Source organism: Eleutherodactylus coqui, chromosome 1 (genome assembly GCF_035609145.1).
Source record: "Eleutherodactylus coqui strain aEleCoq1 chromosome 1, aEleCoq1.hap1, whole genome shotgun sequence".
Classification (NCBI taxonomy): domain Eukaryota; kingdom Metazoa; phylum Chordata; class Amphibia; order Anura; family Eleutherodactylidae; genus Eleutherodactylus; species Eleutherodactylus coqui.
The window spans coordinates 195,784,390-195,804,195 of NC_089837.1; the positions used below are offsets into that span (position 1 = coordinate 195,784,390).

General features: G+C 44.7%; 1 protein-coding gene across 2 annotated transcripts in view; it reads left to right on the top strand.

The window, feature by feature from the left end:
* The window catches only part of ORC3 (origin recognition complex subunit 3), a 62,758-nt gene extending 48,392 nt beyond the window's left edge, over positions 1-14,366 (top strand). For both annotated transcript variants that reach the window (XM_066605203.1, XM_066605212.1), the window contains exons 17-21: positions 6,175-6,272; positions 8,605-8,746; positions 8,868-8,975; positions 10,553-10,623; positions 14,197-14,366. In XM_066605203.1, the coding sequence (XP_066461300.1) occupies positions 6,175-6,272; positions 8,605-8,746; positions 8,868-8,975; positions 10,553-10,623; positions 14,197-14,302 (525 nt within the window). In that variant the 3' untranslated portion in view covers positions 14,303-14,366. The remainder of the gene's footprint in view (positions 1-6,174; positions 6,273-8,604; positions 8,747-8,867; positions 8,976-10,552; positions 10,624-14,196) is intronic.
* The last annotated feature ends 5,440 nt before the right edge of the window (positions 14,367-19,806 follow it).

The following is a 19,806-nucleotide window of genomic DNA, read 5'->3' on the forward strand; positions in this document are numbered from 1 at the left end:
CGCTCTCTCTATTTACAGGGGGGGGTGGTGGTGCGAGTGACCCCCGAGCAATACTTCACAGGGTTCTACTCCAATCTTTTTGTGGTCCCCAAAAAGGACGGCTCCGTCCGTCCGGTTCTAGACCTAAAGAAGCTGAACAAGTTCGTAGCGGTCCGTCATTTCCGCATGGAGTCGGTACGAGTGGTCATCGCATCTTTGGAGGCAGGGGAATTCCTGTCCTCGATAGACATCCAGGATGCATATTTACATATCCCCATTTGTCAGGCGCACCAGCACTTCCTCCGGTTCGCAGTACAGGAAGAGCACTTCCAATTCGCGGCATTGCCATTCGGGCTGGCGACAGCTCCCAGGGTGTTTACAAGAGTCTTAGCAACAGTGATGGCAATCTTGCATTCCAGGGGGGTCGTTGCCATACCGTATCTAGACGACATTCTGGTGAAAGCCCTGACCCAGCGGGACAACCTGGAGAGCCTGCAGATTGCCCTGGACACGCTTACCAGGTTCGGTTGGCTGATCAATTTCCAAGAAATCGTCTCTTGTGCCAGCTCAACGCATGCTGTACCTGGGGATGTGCCTCGACACGGCACGGGGTCGAGTAACTCTCCCGGAAGCAAAATGTCAGCTGCTTCAGAGGCAGGTGCGGTCCCTTCTATCGCAGCGACCGGTGGCGATCCGCCATGTGATGAGGGTTTTGGGACTGATGGTATCGTCTTTCGAGGCGATTCCATTTTCCCAGTTCCACTCCCGCCCCTTGCAGTGGGCGATACTGTCAAGGTGGGACAGGTTAGCACGATCCCTCGAGCAGAAGATAAGGATTCCGCCAGGGGTTCAGCAGTCACTCCATTGGTGGTTGGACTCGCCACGTATCCAGCAGGGCAGGTCGTTCCTGCCCCTGCAGTGGCAGGTGCTGGCTACAGACGCCAGCATGACAGGCTGGGGGTGCACGCTGGGGGATCTGGTAGCACAGGGAACCTGGTCCACGCAGGAGTCCGGTCTCCAGAGAAACGTCCTGGAGCTGCGAGCAATACTCCGGGCCTTGCAACATTTCGTGCATCGGCTGGAGGGAACTCCAGTGCGAATCCAGTCAGACAACGTGACCGCGGTAGCTAACATAAACCATCAAGGCGGGACCCGCAGCAGGGGAGCCATGAAGGAAGTAGAGGGAATTCTGTCATGGGCCGAGAAACATCTTCAAGCGGTATCGTCAGTCTTCATTCCCGGGGTCGAAAATTGGGTGGCCGACTTCCTCAGCAGGAAGGAGGTCGACCCAGGAGAGTGGGGGCTACATCTAGAGGTATTTCAGGAAGTATGCCTGAGATGGGGCCGGCCAGACGTGGACCTGATGGCGTCTCGCTTCAATCAGAAGCTTCAAGCCTATCTGGCCAGGTCAAGGGACCGCAGAGCTCTAGCAGCAGATGCGCTAACGGCTCCATGGACGGGGTTTCATTACCCCTATGTCTTCCCACCAATTCCTCTCATTCCTCGGCTGCTCAGGAGAATCAGGAAGGAGGGGCTGTGATTCTCATAGCCCCAGATTGGCCGCGAAGAACGTGGTACGCGGAGCTCATGGACATAGTAGCAGACGCGCCCTGGCGATTACCCCTGCGAAAGGATATTCTCTCTTAGGGTCCCCTCTAGCACCAGAATTTAGCTACACTGCGTTTGACGGCGTGGCAGTTGAGACCGCGGTACTGAGAGCAAAGGGCTTCTCAGACCCGGTTATCCAGACAATTATTAGGCCTAGGAAGCCGTCGTCATTGAAAGTATGTCACCGGGTGTGGAGAACATTCTTTCGCTGGTGCGAGCAGAAAGGGGCACACCCAATGCATTTTTCGTTGGCCCGTCTCCTGTCGTTTCTCCAAGACGGTTTGGGCTTGGGCCTGAGCCTCAGCTCCCTTAAGGGACAGGTTTCGGCTTTGTCAGTTTTATTTCAGCGACCTTTGGCTTCAAGGTCGGCGGTGTGCACCTTTTTACAGGGAGTTGCTTATACGGCACCCCCTTTCCGGTCTCCGGTGCCACCTTGGGACCTTAAAGGGGTTGTCCCGCGCCGAAACGGGTTTTTTTTTTTTCAATAGCCCCCCCGTTTGGCGCGAGACAAACCCGATGCAGGGATAAAAAAAAAAAAACGGGTAGTACTTACCGAATCCCCTCGCTCCGGTGACTTCTTACTTACCTTGCGGAGATGGCCGCCGGGATCTTCACCCACGGTGGACCGCAGGTCTTCTGTGCGTTCCATTGCCGATTCCAGCCTCCTGATTGGCTGGAATCGGCACACGTGACGGGGCGGAGCTACGAGGAGCAGCTCTCCAGCACGAGCGCCCCATTAAACACAGAGAAGACCGGACTGCGCAAGCGCGTCTAATCGGGAGATTAGACGCTGAAATTAGACGGCACCATGGAGACGGGGACGCTAGCAACGGAACAGGTAAGTGAATAACTTCTGTATGGCTCATAATTAATGCACAATGTACATTACAAAGTGCATTAATATGGCCATACAGAAGTGTATACCCCCACTTTGTTTCGCGGGACAACCCCTTTAACCCATCCGTTTGAACCATTAGCGGAAGTACCGTGGTGCTTGCTGTCCTGGAAGGTCGCTTTCCTGGTGGCGGTTACCTCCCTTCGTAGAGTTTCGGAGATTGCGGCGCTATCGGCAAAACCACCCTTTACGGTTTTTCACCAAAATAAGGTGGTGTTGCGATCGGTGCAATCTTTTCTCCCAAAGATGGTGTCTACCTTTCACATTAATGAGGACATTGTACTGCCATCATTTTGTCCAATGGCGGTTCACCCTAGGGAATGGGCTCTGCACGTCTTAGACCTAGTCCATGCCCTGAGGACATATTTGGACCAGACCGCATCTTTCTGGCGCTTGGATTCCCTATTTGTGATACCGGAGGGTCGGAGACGTGGCCTTGCGGCATCAAAGGTGACAATTGCTCGCTGGATCCGTTCGGCAGTGGTGGAGGCCTACCGGGCTAAGGGTGAGGCACCGCCGTTCCAGGTGACGGCACATTCCGCCAGAGTGGTGGGGGCTTCATGGGCAGTCAATCACGGTGCCTCAGTATCACAGGTGTGTAAGGCAGCTACCTGGGCATCCCTGAACACCTTTTCTAAGTTTTATCAGTTACATACATTTGCGTCAGCCGACGCTTCGCTGGGTCGAAAGGTTTTACAGACGGCTGTAAACTGACCGCATGCGTGTTGATTTATTTGTACCCACCCTCAGGGACGGCTGTGGGACGTCCCACGGTCTTTGCTGTGTATCCCAATGACACGAGCGAGAAAAGAGGATTTTTTACTCAACATAAAATCTCTTTCTCGTCTCGTCATTGGGGGACACAGCACCCACCCCTCTTTCTGTATATGACACGGTGGTGGTCCTGGTTGGACTCCGGATTCTGTAAGTCGCACATGGTGCTGCGTGTTTTTCATTACAGTTAAATTTTTTGTTGACGTGTCATATCACTAACTATTGTTGTCTCTCTGTTCCTGCATGGCTACTCCCACTGCTGGCATGACAAACTAATTAGCCTGGTGTCGGCAGGAGGGATATAGCCAGAGGGCGGAGCTAACCTTTTCTGCTTAGTGTCGCCTCCTAGTGGCAGAAGCTATATCCCACGGTCTTTGCTGTGTCCCCCAATGACAAGAAAGAGATTTTATGGTGAGTAAAAAATCCTCTTTTTTAAAACATTTATAGTTATTTTTTTAGTAAATTAGTATATTTACGCTAAAATAAAGTATGGGAATGGGTCTCTCATTTTGTTTCGGACGTTTTGATATATAATATGTATGGTTTTGGATTACAGAGCACATATAGCGACGGTTTGGGTTGGCATCGGTTTTGGGTTATTTTCTTTCTTATATATGTATTGTTGTTTTATTCTGTAATTTTGTTATACTGATGTATGTAATCATGTTTTTTACTATCTATGTTCCCCATGACGTCATGTAAGACCTCTGGGGGACATTCACATGTTGTTTTTTTTCTTTATTTGACACTTTCTCACTGTAGCTGGGGCATCCATAGGACCCCCAGTTACAGGGTAAAGCAACCCCTGCAGTGACAGTAGTCACTGGCAGAGCTGGTCAGGGTCTTCTAGAACCCTGTGGCTCTGCTGTGCGAGAGGTCATCCAGCAGTTCCTGACCACCGGCTCGTGTAGTAAAAGAAACCCCTCTGCTTTCACTTTTTAGTACATATCGCTCTTGAACGCTGTGTACTCAGGGAAGGAGAAGGCAGAAAGGTTTAAAAACCACTTCTCCTCCAGGTTATCAGCTGTTACTAACAGCTGACAACCCGTCCTGTTTATGATTGATTACAGAAGCAGGAGGCTTTAATCCCCGCCATAATTTTATATACGGCTGGACTTTAAGCCTGGGACCAAGCGCCGTAAATCTACAGTGCTTGGTCCTAAATGGGTTAAAAGGTTGTGAGAGTCTTGATCACTTTCGACTATCCTACCAAAAGTAATTGGACATTTGTGTATAAATGAAAAGTAGTATATATTTACATGTGTTAATACTTTGTAGGGCCTCTTTTGTTATTGGGTACTCTCTGTGGCATACTATCTGATACATTTCAGCTGATATTTCCTTTATTCATCTTAGAAATATCTGGCAAGTTTTGTTAAAAAAGATGGATGCTGTTCATATTTCATGACCTGACATTCAGTTCGTCCCAAAGATGTTCAGTAGGGTTCAAGTCAGGACTCTGGGCAGGCCAGTCTAGTTGTGGATCATCCATATCCTCAAACCAAAGTTTATGAGGCTCAAATGTGATGACAGGTTCCCTTAAACTGTTGGCACAACACACTTAGGGAAAAGACATTCCCGAGGCATCGTCCACGCCCAGGTACATCCATCTGATTTGAAATTCACAAACGGGATGCTGCTTGCTTTTTCAGATTTCCTGCTTTATTCATAAAATGTGCATAATACAAATATAGAGAACGCTTTTCGGTTGTTACACAACCTTGTTCACCTTGAAACGCGTTCTCCATATTTGTATTATGCATATTTTATGAATAAAGCAGGAAATCTGAAAAAGCAAGCAGCATCCCGTTTGTGAATTACATTTGCCTAGAAAGCCAAAGAAACCGGTGGCTGATTCAGTCTTGCAAGATATGCCTGCAGCAAAGGAACATGGAGTAGAAGCCAGCCAAAGGTGGGACTGATTTATTTTCACTTGAACATCTGATTTGAAGATAGAGTAGGGTGATTTGTCACTCCATGCTCTTCCATTGCTCAACTGTCCAAAGTCGACACTGTTTGCACTATTGTAGATGGGCCAATGTATTTTCTCGACAGACATTTGCAGGATGAATGGAGGGAGATACTAGATGAAGTGTATTAGACGTTAATAGAAAGTATGCCACGGAGAATATCCAATGTCATTAGGGCATAAGGAGGCCCCACTAAGTATTAACATATGTAAATTAATTCCACTTTTCATTCTTGCTCAGGTGTCCAATTACTTTTGGTAGGATAGTGTATGTGGCTAAGACAGAGGACGAGTCTAAGAGGAGGAGTATGGCATAATGTTTTGAGGCTTTCGCAGTTAGCAAGTCGTTAGCTACTTTGGTTAGGGCAGTTTTGGTTTAGTGGTGGGGTCAAAAACTGGATTGCAGTTGTCGAACAGCAAGTTGGAGAAGTAGGACGACAGTTCAAAGTGGATGTTAGTCCAAGATTTTTGAAGCACAAGGGAGCAGTGATATGGGGCTGTAGCTGGACAAAGAGGAAGGATCAAGGTATCACATTTTGAGGATGGGGAAGCCGGACTCGACTCTCAGGCTTTCTTTATGAGTCTTGGCAGCAAAAAAAAATGATTTTTACATAATAGTACTTAAATCATAGATATCAATATATCCTTGAGCTTGGCAGTGTAGTGACCCAGTGCACGACAGTCATGTAGGAACGTCTCTTCCTGCCTCCTTACACTTTATAGTATTTCCCTTGTACCTTCTAGGATAGTGGACAATGTGTAGCGGACAACATAGCGTTGCCATTCACAAATAATTACTTGCGACTGTTTTATCTCTGCTGTAACCATACAGATTTCAATCTGGGATCACTAGGGAGTCAGAAAAACAGCTGATTGGAACCTGATATTAGAATGTAAGATATCTAGGCAGGCTGTATCATTTTAATATATTAATTTGGTCTCTCTCTAGACATTGCTAGAAATGAAAGAAACAAGAAGAACAAAGAAGCCAAGTAAATTTGAATTCCTTCGCCTTGAGGTGGTGGACTTTCTTGATGGCCTTGTTAGGTGTGTGTCATGCACTGTGGCTCTTAGTCTGGCTATGGTATTATATAAATATAGAAGCGCTGCAAGATAAGTTGGCGCTATACAAATAAAGATTATAATTATTATTATATAGCAAATTTCTATGCTAAAGACTATGTTGCTACAAAACTTGTCCTGCCCGTTATATAGTTAAGAGGTTGTACCATATTTCTAAAAGGCCTTGTCAGGTTTCTGCACAAATATCTAATATATATACTGCCAAGATGATACCTTAAGACCTCATGACCGCAGGCAGATTTGATTTGCTGAATCCGAACCGCAGATCCCCAAATCAAGCCGCCCATAGGTATGCATTGGTATCCGCAAATTAATTGAAGCATGCAGATTTGATTTGCGGACCTTTCATTCCGGAAAACAAATCGCAGCATGCTCCATTTTTCTGCAGATCTCGCACTGACGTCTTCCATTGAAGTCAATGGAAGCCGTCCAATCCGCGGCATACCCACAGCTGTCACTGCAGAAGTGCCGCGGATTTGCAGGAAATCAGGAGATTTAAAAAAAAAAAAAGGAGCTGCACCACATCTGGACATGTAAGAGAATGTCCATGGCCGTGGGCGGGGTAGGATCCCGCTGCAGACTCCCGCGGGCGGAATATGACCTCCCGTGGACATGAGGCCTAAGGTTTCTCTCATGTTACCATTTTTATTTACATTGTTTGGTCCATCCTTGGAACAATAAAAATACTGGAGGTAATGGATCCGGCACATGCAAGACATTGATTATAATGGGGCCTGTCTGGTGTGCTGCCCTGCATGAAATAGCGCAGCATACTTCATCTGTGATTTTATTCCATATCTGCACTGGAGGCTCCACATGCAGCCTCCAGCACAAATGTGAACATGGCTTTAGCTGTGGCTGTAGGATACGAGCATTGAAAGGAGAAGGTATCCAAGACTTTGCCAACAGGACAGAAATGTCTTCTTGTTGGTACATTGATTATTTCTTGGAAGCTATGCATTTCAGATTATTTGGAAGTTACTCATACAATGATTCCTTAACTCAAATGAATGAAAATCCCAAGCAGAGGAATCGCGCTAATGTGGAGATGACCATTTTTAAATCTCACACATCTTCTGTCCCATTACAAGCACCTTTGTGGCGCAGTAGTCTGAGGCTTGGTAAAAGACTTGAGCCTACTGTAATCTACAGCTTGGCAGTAAGTAGTCTGAGTAACAGTATAGCTATCTAAAGCTAACCTCTTTGCATAAATCAGTAGTATATGTAAATAAATCAAACTACTAACAACCACTTGACCGGGAGTATGTATGTTTGTGTGTGGATGCTTCTCATGTTCCGCCCCTGGTGACATCATGGCAGGTCCTACAACATATATAAGACACAGAGCCTAACACACAGCTCTTGGAAGGGGAGGACAAAAATAACAAAATGAGAATACAACTAAGCCGTTATTCTCTCAGACACAACTCAGCGGTACTGACAGAAGACACTGACCTACCGTTACCACAGAGATCTGGTGGGCTGAATCACCTGCGGTGACATCATTACTGTAGTAGGAGCCATTGTGCAGTTTGGTAGAAAGTACTGTATACTGGATAAGCTGACAGTAGCCACCAGGACCTGTGATGATGTCACCGTCGTGTGATCACCTGTGTGGGTGGAGTCAGGGATCACATGACCAGGGGCTGATCACTGTATCCAGGAGTCTGCTGAGCTGGGTGATATCTGGAAATCAACATGGATGTACCACAGCAGTGTGTGTGTGAATCAGGATGCATGAAGTAGAGCTGTGTGTGTTATGTGTGGGGATCATAATGGATTACCGTGTTGCGCATTGCGCCACTAGAAACACTGGTACTATAATATCCTTATAATTACTAGTGAATTTTATAATGAGCATCATTCTCACCTTCCAGCAGCTTGTAGTTTCCCCTTTTCTTGTAAATGCTCAGAAACCTTTACACTAACCCAACAAACATCTAGAGCAGAGGTACACCGCTTGTTGCCCGAGGGTCACATGCAGCCATTGATGTCATTCAGTGAGGCTCCCAACCACCATAAAATAATGCAAGTATATTAGGTGATAACCATTAGTGTTTCTACTAACCAGTGGATTATGAACCATTGCATTTTAGTTGATTCCATCTGGCAGACTAGAGAGGGTGAACTGCTACATCCTAGTACAGACAGGGACATCATGACTGCGTTCATGTGCCTCGATGCTAGCCGGGACCAAACCGTATATGACTTTGTTATCATTTCCCTTTATTCACTTGTCTTAAACCGTCTTCCACAAAATAATGAGCACAATCATTCTCCATTTTTCCTGTTTCAGAGCTTACTTGACCCGTCCAGAAGAGCAGCCTTTATACGAAGTAGTATATTTTAGCGCTGCCAGCGTCCTCCGCAGACACCTGAATGCTGTGCCTCGTGTCGCCCTGCACACAGCTCTCAATAACCCTTCCACTTATTTAAAGGTAATGAAGCTGCTTCATGTTCGTATAGCCGTCACATAATAAGAGTGATTTAGAGGTGATCATTGTGCAACGTAGGTTCCTGAAATGTCAAGTTCAACATTGTTCTATTCTTTCCATATAGTCCTTGGCAAACGGTAGAACTTTGTCTAGTGCAGCTCCTGATATATGCATTGCGTACAAACTACACCTTGAATGCGGAAGGCTCATTAATCTCTATGACTGGTTGGAGGTATGTAATATGACCACCTGAAGCCCATTAGCAGTAATGTAATGGGTGTGTGCCATGTGTGCTCAAACCTTCCTGTACAGTGAATGCACAGAACTGACCTTTTACAGATGAAAGGGCATATAAACCAATCTTTCCACAGGGTATTGCCTGCTCAGTGCAGGTGTTGCAGAAATATGGATCCCAACCACCACAGTCCACTCAGTTTTTCACAAAGATGCAAACATCATATGACTGACATTCAAGTCTAAACCATGCAAATGATACATACACTAAGAAAATCTGTCGTCACCCCAGTGTATATGTAGTTACTGCATTCCAAATGCAGACCAAGAATTAGGAGGCAGGGGACGGCATAGGCACATTTTTGGGGGATCTCCCCTGTTTCTCAAGCATGTGCAGTGTGCATCCACCGGCAGTATAAGGCCTCATTCACATGGCACTGTGTAGAACATGTGCAAAATTTGCATGTGCAATATGCATCAAATAGAATCCATCGATTTCAATGGGTTCAGCTACATGTGGGTTTTCTTTGCGCGCATTTCAGTCACGCAAAACAAAAAAACACACACACAGCTTTTTCTATTTTGGTGCATATTACACACCAATTAGCCCATATTAAACTTACTTGGCCATTGAAATCAAAGGCAGCATGCGTGCTTGTTTTTTTTTTGCGCACATAAATGTGCAAGGGTAGCGCTAACAAAATACAGTAAAATATGTGCAGATGTGCACAAAAATGCAACGATCGTTGTGCAAATGTGTGCATAAATACGCTTACGCCCATGTGAAGCCGGCCTAAAGGCCCTTTTATACGCATCGATTATAGCTCAAAATACGTCCAAATGGCCGAAAATGAGCGATAATTGTTACATGTAAACGCGGCCATCATGCGGTTTTTGTTTGAATGATGGATTTTGATTCACTTAAAATCCATCGTTGAGCCGTTGAGAGACTGAGCAGATATGTTCCATTTGAATGTATTTCATGCATCTTTCAATAGACTGCTGAATGTTCTCCCTGCTGCATATTTACACTAGCCGCGAGGAGAGCAATGCAATCTGAACAATGGAATGTGTTGGCACAGCTAGTGTGTGTTTAAATGCAAGCTAGGGTCTGCAAACAACTCCTGCGGGCCCTTTAACATGCAAATGAAGATGATAAAGTGTTAATGGCCATTAAGACTTTATGCAAATAGATCGCTAACTCTTTCAATCCTTCAAAAAATTATCTTTGAAAGTAAAAGGGCCTTTAATAATGACGATCACTTGACATAACATCATCTGCTAAAAACAAAAGTGCTATTACTCCTGTCCTCACTGCCAATCTTGTTTACATTGATTGCAGGGGGGCATTCCATATAGACACGTGACCAATGCAGCCAATCGCTGGACTCAGCAGTCTCAAGCCATTGGCTGCAGCTGTCACGTGTGAATACAGAACGTCACCACAGCAGTCAATGTAAGCAAGACTGGCAGTAGTGACAGGAGCAGCGACGCTGGACCAGAAAAGTATCACAGTATATCTCTGTTTATTTTTAACTCTTCCCTGTCCTCTGCACTTTTTTGCCTTCTCTGCAGGCTTTTGCAACAGTTGTCCACGCTGATGACAGTGATTCGGAGTCCCTGAAGCAAGTGGATGAAATGACTCAGTATCCTTTTTATTTGTCTGTGTAAAGTAAGGAGAATGTGCGGGGGCAGCTGAACATTTAGAAATGCTGCACATGCAAAGGCTTGTCCTGTGCCCAGAACTTGGATGCAGGCCCGTGGTGGGTCATTAATAACTTGGACATAATGCTAAAATATTTGTTTGTCACAGATCAACTAGCACTTGTAATAGATGACAAATAGTCTTGGCTAAGCAAGCAGTAGTATATCATGTCTCACAATTCAACTGGTAGTGGGTAGAAGTGAATGAAAAGACTTTATCCAAAGCCACACAAGAGTGAGCTAAAGCTATAACGTCCCACAGCTATCCCAATCATTTGGGTCACTTCCAAGGCTGTAGAACAGAGAGGATTCTTCTGCTGAAGACCAGTCTTATCCCATTAGTGGTCTAGTAGTCATTAATTTCCAGAAGGTTCTGCAGACCCTTCCTTCTCTAAGGGCTCATGTCCACGGGCAAAATATGATTTAAGATCCGCAGCGGATCTCCCGCATGCGGATCCGCATCCCATAGGGATGCATTGACCACCCGCGGGTAGATAAATACCCGCGGATCGTCAATAAAAGGGATTTTTTTAAAAATGGAGCATGGAAAAATCTGGACCATGCTCCATTTTCGTGCGGGTCTCCCGCGGGGACGGCTCCCGCGGGCTTCTATTGAAGCCTATGGAAGCCGTCCGGATCCGCGGGAGACCTAAAATAGGAATTTAAAGTATTTACCATCCGGCGCGGGCGGGGAAGGTCAGCTGTTCCTCACGGCCGCATCTTCCTTGCTTCGGCTCGGCGGATGTGCCCGGCGCATGCGCGCGGCACGTCGGCGACGTGCCGGCGACGTGCCGCCGGCGTCAGGAATTCATCCGCCGGCCGAAAATGAAGATCCTGAACAGCTGATCTTCTCCGCCCGCGCCGGATGGTAAATACTTTTAAATTCTTATTTTCGGCGCTCATGTCCGCGGGGCAGGAGGGACCCGCTGCAGATTCTACATGTAGAATCTGCAGCGGATCTGATTTTCCCCGTGGACATGAGGCCTAAGGGGTTTGTCTCATGACCGACAGCTGTTTCAGTACGGGAGCTATTGTGGTGATCAGAGCTTCTGAGACCCCTAGCAAACACTTGTTCTTGCTGGGGGAAGTTGTAGTTGCACATTTTTCCCAGAAACGTAGCTGCAGGCCCCACTCACATGGCCAATTTTTTCATCCAAATGCAGTCTCAACAAACTCGGACAGAACTCGGACCCATTAAAATCAATGAAGCAATGCAGAAGAGCATGTCCTAGTCTGATCCGAGTCACAGACAAGGGTAGGACATACAATGTCATCTGCCAAGTCGCTCAGACAGCACATGGACATGTGTCTGTCAGAGTGTAGCCTTATTTCATGGTAATACATGGACCGCTCATGTCAGCCAGAACAAGAGCCACTGATTAGCGCCTCTTAAGCGTTCTTATGCCCTAACAAAGCCTCAAGGTGATTGGGATTATGTAGGTGCCGCTACAGATTTTCAGACAAAAATGTTCTCCTATTTCCCGTATTTCGGTCATATCCTTATTAGTCATAGTCAGTGATGGAAGTGCTGCATATTTGTGGCAATTTACAATGCAATACATGTAGATGCTATTTTTCAAACCTTATCTGTACATAAGGAAAAAAATATCTGCTGGGATATATTATTTTTAAAGCACCATTAGTTCCAAGGCTTGAGCTAATGGTAATTGAGTTACCACATATTCCCATCTCCACTGCTCAGTACTGCTGTAGACTGTTTTCCATGATCGTGCAATATGTATATGTGTGTTACAGATTATGCAGAGAACTGCAAATTCTGGTCTGTCTATAATTTTAAGGCCAACACTAGCCCATATAGCATTCCCTTCCTATTTGGTTGCAGAGGTAGTTTAGTCCCAAGAGATCCTTCCAAAATTCTACTTGTAGTAAGCCCTTACTTGTTCGTTAAACACCACATGTAGGAACACTTACTATTTAGTGGAGCAGTAAAGAGGAACGTATTGTGGAGTATGCTTCATGGCAGAAAATGTTGCATTATCTGACCGAGGGTGGATTCAGACGACCGTATATCAGCTCGGTTTTCACGCCAAGCCGATATACAGTGTCCTCATCTGCAGGGGGGGGGAGGACGGAAGAGCCAGGAGAAGGAACTGAGCTCCCGCCCCCTCTCTGCCTCCCCTCCACCCCTCTGCCCTATTTGCAATGAAAGGAGGCGGGACGGGGGTATGGCTAAGTTCCGAGAATTAGCTCTGCCCCGTCCCACCTCTCCCCATTGTAAATAGTGCAGAGGGGCAGAGAGGGGGGCGGGAGCTCAGAGCACTGCTACTGGCTCTTCCAGGCTTCCCCCCCTGCAGAGAGAGACGACGTATATCGGCTGGGCGTGAAAACCCAGCCGATATACGTTCGCCTGAATCCAGCCTTAGATGCTTTAACTGCTCATAAAGGTTTCAGCACTATCTTGTGAAGCTCTACAAAACCTTAGTCGCCTTATTTTAATCATAACCACAAGGTCTAAATAATGATACAGAGTTGCAATCCAAATTATTCAACCCGTATTACCAATTAAAATGATTAAACAAGAACTATTTAAATAACTCAAGACCACTAATATAACAAATTCAAAACAAATTGCCAGTTTTAGTGACTACTGCCGTCTCAGAGATATTCAACCCCTGACAGCATTCCTCAGGAATCTTAGCCCATTCCTTATGGGTAATGGCTTCCAGTTTACTAATAGTCTTGGGTTTGCATTCTACAATCAACAGAAAGTTCTGCCATCACTACTATACTATATTGCAATAGGTCACGGTGGATTTTGCTTGCCGTAGAACTGACAGGCAGACTATTATGCTCCACCTTAGGCCACTTTCACACAGCAGTATTCTGGTCAGCATTTTGCATCAGTGTTTATAAGTCAAAGGCAGAAGTGAATCTAAAACAGAGAAGAGATGCAAATATTCCCATCATACTTTCTCTCTGTAGGTTCCCTTCTTGGTTTTGGTTTACAAATAAATGCCAAAATACTGCCATGTAAGAATGGCCATAGGCCAGGTTCAGACGAGTATATGGATGCAAGGTCGTGTTTCAGATGGCATTACCTTAGTATGTTTCACTGTCTACTGGCCAAATACTGGTCAGTATTTGTCCAATAAAAAAGAATACAAATACGAAGGCAAAATACACAAAAAATAGATCATATTTTTATTAGCTCCTCATTGTAGTCCCCAAAACACAGACCAAATATGGCGCTAAAATACACTCGTCTTAAAGAAGCCTTAGTGTTATTTTTGATCCTGACCGTTGCAGCAGGATGACAATGTGCACTAGTATATATCATTAGTCTAATCCAGCACTCTGCTTTGATTGGCCCCTGCTGCTCACGGGAGTAGCGCTGGCCACTCAGAGCAGCATGAGTTGTTTTAGACTACCAATGCATCCTAAGGCACAGTATGTATCGGGTAGTCAGAGTTGGTGTGGCCATCTTTGTCAAGGACCCGAGGGTCGTTTGAAGTGGTTATCCATACAGCACATGATATACTTAACTGGATTCTCAGTGCACGTTTCATCAGAGCGGTTTCCGAGCTGGAACTCCTTGGTTTTGTAAAGCCTACCAAGCTGAAGACTGACCATGTGGCAAGGCTGACCTGGGGTGGATGTTAATGGGCTAAATATCTTTTGAAAACTATGTGTACACGTTCATTAAAGTATTGCAATATAAAAGCTTCACGTGCTAAAAGTGTATTCAATGTATTCTCAGGTGTTCATTTGCTGCAAATAAAACCTGGATCATTTTTAAGATGACAAAAAAACCCCAAAAACATTCAAACTCATAGCTGATAGCTATAGATGAGCGAGTATACTCGCTCAAGGCAATTGCTCGAGCGAGCATTGCCTTTAGCGAGTACCTGCCCGCTCGAGACTGAAGGTTCGGGTGCCGTCGGCGGGCAGGGAGCTGTGGGGAGGAACGGAGGGGAGATCTCTCTGTCCCTCTCTCCTCTTGCTGACAGCTGCTACTCACCGCTCCCCCACGCCGGCACCCGAACCTTCAGTCTCGAGCTTCAGTCTCCCGATTAAGAAAAATGGTCAAATTAGTTTTCTGTTAACATTTTTGTGCTCTCTTCATAAAAGGACTTTAAAAATAAAACCACCCCCTCCAACCCAAAGAAATAAAAATCAGCGTATCCTACATACAATGCAGTACCAAAATACCCCAAATATGTCCCAAAGGTTATTATAGAGAAGAGCAATATAGACATTGTGCAAGTCATGTGTTGTGTATAGGTGGCAGGCATTCCAAATGTCTTGTAATGTATTTACTAACCAGGCTCTTGGTAATCCATGTAGTAGACTTCTTTATTACCATCTGTGTGTCAAATGTGTGACACCACTGGGGCAAAAAAACCCAAAACCTCTCACTTTAAACCCTTCACACTAAAAGGACAAACAAGTATGTTCTCCAGTATCAAAATTTGTATGGTATGGGAGCGGGAACCGATCCTGCTCCATACACAGCAGGTATCGGCTGTCTTTGGCAGCTTCCAACCACTAGCACTGACTCTGATCATGGCTGTTAACTGTTTTAAATGTTCCTGTCAATTCTAACAAAGGTATTTCAATTTCACAGAGTTCAGGTATCTTGAATGGTTCCCCTGTGATGTATTTCTGCCTATTAAGACTGGTCTGTGGGCTGTCCTAATAAAATGGTGTCAAAAATATCAAAGACTGCAATACTGAGGTATTGCAGTTTATGGTATAAGCATTAATAATTGCAATTTTCAAGTTTCCCTAGGGAATTAAAATACAAAGTAAAAATAAGTGAAAAATAAAGCGTAAGATAAAAGTTTAGTTTTTTTCCCTGTATTCATAAAAAGTTTTGTACCAGCATACGTCCACGAAAGTCAAAATATCACTGCACTGTAAATGTCTGCAGCAAAAAAACTAAAATGAACAATTGCAGAAATTTTTTTTTTTTACTCACCCTCTCTGCAACAAAAAGAAATGTAATAAAAAAGCACTCAAAAAGTCCTATGTACTCCAAAATGGTACCAGTAGTAAACACAGGTCATCCTGCAAAAAGTGAGCCTCCACACAATAATATAATAATAATCATCTTTATTTGTATAGCGCCAACTTATTCCGCAGCGCATCCAACCCTGTGGATGGAAAGAAATTTATGGCTGTTTGAAGATGGGGACAGAAAATTTGATTTGTTATCATAATCATAATAAAATAAAGTTCTGTCATTTTTTCCACAGTGTGTATTATATTCTACATTAAATAGTACCATGGAAAACACAACTCATCCTACATAAAAATAAGCCCTTGAACTACTGCATCAATGAAAAAAATTATGTTTTTTTTTTTTTCAAAGTGAGAAGAAGCCCTAAGGTCTCTCTCACACGGGGCGTTTGCAGCGGTTTTAGCACAGCTGAAAACGCTGCCCATCGATTTCAATGGGAGACGCAGGGCTGAAAACGCCCAAGAATAGAACATGCAACGGTTTCACAACGCAGCGTTTTCAGCCCTGTGTGAGCGGCCCCATGAAATGAATGGGAGTGTTGTACAGCATTTAGCGCAGGGCTGAAAACGCAGCACAAAAACGCCTGTGTGAGAGAGGCCTAATTCTTTCTAGCGGTTGGCTGAAGCACAACAGCGCCTATAGACTTAACATGGAACTGACAGGTCACTTATTGTATCAAACTCAAATTTTATGGCGGTGGTGAGGATGTAACCTAAATCATCCACCGAAGCTCAGGGGTCCAAGAAAAGACCTGCAGGATTTTTTTAATATTAGATTTGCCACGGCTATTCCCTCTTTTGCGTCCATAACTTACCTGATAGCAACACATGCTGGGGCAGGTTTACTATTGAAAATGCAATGTTTTGGACACTTTCAGACACTTGTTTGCAATTCTTTAAAAAGGGTTGTGGCCTAAATGACTGCACACAAAACCCCGGTGTAAAGGTGCATTTACACACACTGATGAACCGACAGTTTTGAGCGATCATTTTGCATAGGTACTAATGAGCTAATCAGCCCTTTAGTACTTCATTGCATGTATTTAGAGAACAGTGGGTGGTCTGTTCTCCAGTGGGACAGTAGCTGTTGAAAGAATATTTTCAGCTCTGCCCGCAGAGAACACAGCGTGCGGTTTGGCTTATCGCCCTGAAGGACGAGGATTTCATGTGGACCTGAAGTCAGCGATGGACGAGATGGGTGCACAGTTATATGCAACGATTATCGCTCAAAAAATGGCTTTTGAGCTATAATTGTTGTGTGTAAAAGGGCTGTAAGCCAACAGCCAATTAATAGGCGGTATAAAATTAGAATAGTGTATCATTCAGCAATCAGGCCGAATTCACACGGGTGGGCCAATATCACATTTTTCATGCTGATGTGAGGTGGTTTTAATTGAAACATGCCTCACATTGCTTCTGTGCAATTGCAATCCTCAGCACGTTTCACACACTGCCACAGTTCGCAAGTGTTTTCCATCCATATCAATGGTAAACATTGCACAGCATGTACGTCCCATTGAAAACGAGGCAGTCCCTGTTGGAACAGCAAAAGATAGAACGTGCCACGATTTTTATCCTCACAGCATCGCTGAAGGGGAGGTAAATCGCTTAGTAAAGAAGTCTATCCAAAAGAATTTTACATGGATCAATTATAGTCCAAAACTAGGAAAAACTGAATAATCTTTCAGCTAACGATTAAACAAGAAGAGGTATTGTTCGTTTTATGCAGGCATAAAACGCATCATTGGCTCTTTCGGTTTAAATACCAGTCAGGCATTCACTTATACAGCAAATGTGAACGACTTCTCATTGGAACAATGAAGCAGGAGCAGGTCCTTAGTTGTCAGGAGGAGAGAGAGAGAGAGGAAATGTGGTTAACAGCTTCTACTTTGTCCTTCCCAAGCTACATAGCTCACAATGAGTGCTATGTACTAAAGAGTAAATGTGTTATTTCCATTATGCGACCTTGTGATCGCATGACCACCAGCTGCACCCCTGGTACAGCAGAGCTGCAGGGTCCTAGCAAACCCAGATCAGCTCTGTTAGTGATTGATGTCACTACAGGGGATGTTTTCCACTGCAGCTGGCACATCCATGGGAGCTCTCCAGTTACAGGGAAAAGTATGAAGGGAAGAAAAAAAAAAGGTAATGAGCCCCAGAGGCCTTATAGGACATCATGGGGGACATAGATTGTATAAAATATATACATACACCTAAAAATTATAATGTAGACCTTTCTCTTAAAAGGGGTTGTCCTAGGATTTAAACTTCAGGGTGTGACTACTGCTGGTGTCCCCAACCAGGGAAAAAAAAAATAGGAAGCCAGCCTAGCACATGTACTGCATTAATCTCCATGGGATTGCAGGAAAGACAGTACAGCAGCCATAAAAGGCATGTATACTCCTTGTCAAGCCCAAAAACCTATGAACCGCAATTCACTGTAGTCCTACTCTGATGGCAGAGAAGGATGGGGGTGCAGCTAGAAGCCACCAGAGAGCTCCTTGAACTGGCCCTACGCCTGCACATTTGACATGGAGGAACCAGGCCGGCACAAGCAAACTAAGCATTCTGATTCCAGGATAGATCAGCGCACTATTCTTCTCAACCTCCTATGCCTTAAAGTAGGTTTCTGCTGATTGAAAGGGAAGGAGAACAGAATACAAGGAATTGTACAAGTGCGTTGTGTTTAGAGAAACTAAGGCTGCTCAGCACCTGTTCACACCTTGTTAGGTCAGAGACTACAATAAGGCTCCTTTTACATGGAACGATAATTGTTCACAATAGTGCTTGTAAATCATTCACTGAGCCAGTGAATGAATGACTAAACGGTGGCTGTTCACAAGCAGCGACGTGCAAAGGATTGTTAAAATGGATGACCGAGAAGCAGATATCCTCATCAGTCGTTCAATCATCGCTGTGTTTATACTGAACGATCAGTGGTCAAGTTGGCATGATCCAACAGCTTTTTGATCAAAAATCGTTCCTATAAAAAGGGCCCCCAGATTCCACACGTTATGTACAACAGGAGAATTCTGGAACAATGGACTTTTGGCTAAATATTACCCTTTGGCACAACAGGTGCTTCCCAAATTCCAGTCCTCACACCCTCCCAACAAGTCAGGTTTTCACAAAAGCTAGACCAAAAGGCAGAAGCAGTGTGTGAAAAATTAACCCACCCCACAAAAATAAACAGCTTGTAGAACCAGAAAATTGTTTTCTGCATGACAACAGAAGTTTGTCCCACTCTCCTTTACATTGCTTCAGTTCATTGAGGTTTGTGGGCAGTGATTTATGCACAGCATTTCAATCATGTTGAGGTCTAACTGGGCCATCGCAGCACCTGGATTCTTTTTAGCGTTTGTTAGAGGTGTTCTAAAGGCCTTGTTACATGCAACGATTATCGCTCAAAATGTATGCAAACATCTGAAAAGCGAGCAATACCCGTTACACGTAAACGCAGGCAGTCTTTCAATGCCGGTTTTCAGCCTGCATAAAAGCACTCGTTTAACCGCTCAAAAGACACTCCATTTGGATGGAATTAGTGCAGTCTTTTGAGAAGCTTGCTAACTTGAATATACTCATTGTGTTTGCTTTGCATACATAGCGAGTAGATTGGACTCCTGCCCGCCAGATAATCCCTTGCATAAACATGCTCACCTGACAAACTACTTGTACCAAAATTTACCTTAAGATCCTTTTATGCACAACTATTATCGCTAAAACAGCAGAACTTCCCAAACTGATATTTTTGCATAAAATGACACATATATAATGTCTTTTAATCATCTGCATCCCACCCCCACCCCTTAGCTAAAGTAAACTCAGTAGCTGCTGTTTGCTCAGCTGTGTGTTTGTGCCAGGGATGATCTTGGCTAGCAGATTCCACTGTCTTCTCCTGACATGAGTAAGCAATGTGCAAGGCAAACAAATCGTGAAGTTGCTCAAAAGACTGAACAATTTACATTCAAATGGAACAAATTGAGTGACTTGATGGTTTTTATGCCGGATAAAAACCCACAGCTAACAAAAAGTGAGCGAATAGAGCACAACTGCCCGCATTTACATGTAACGATTATCGCTCACTTTTGGCAGTTTGAGTGAATTTTCAGTGATAATCATTGCTTGTAAAAGTGCCTTTAGCTAAT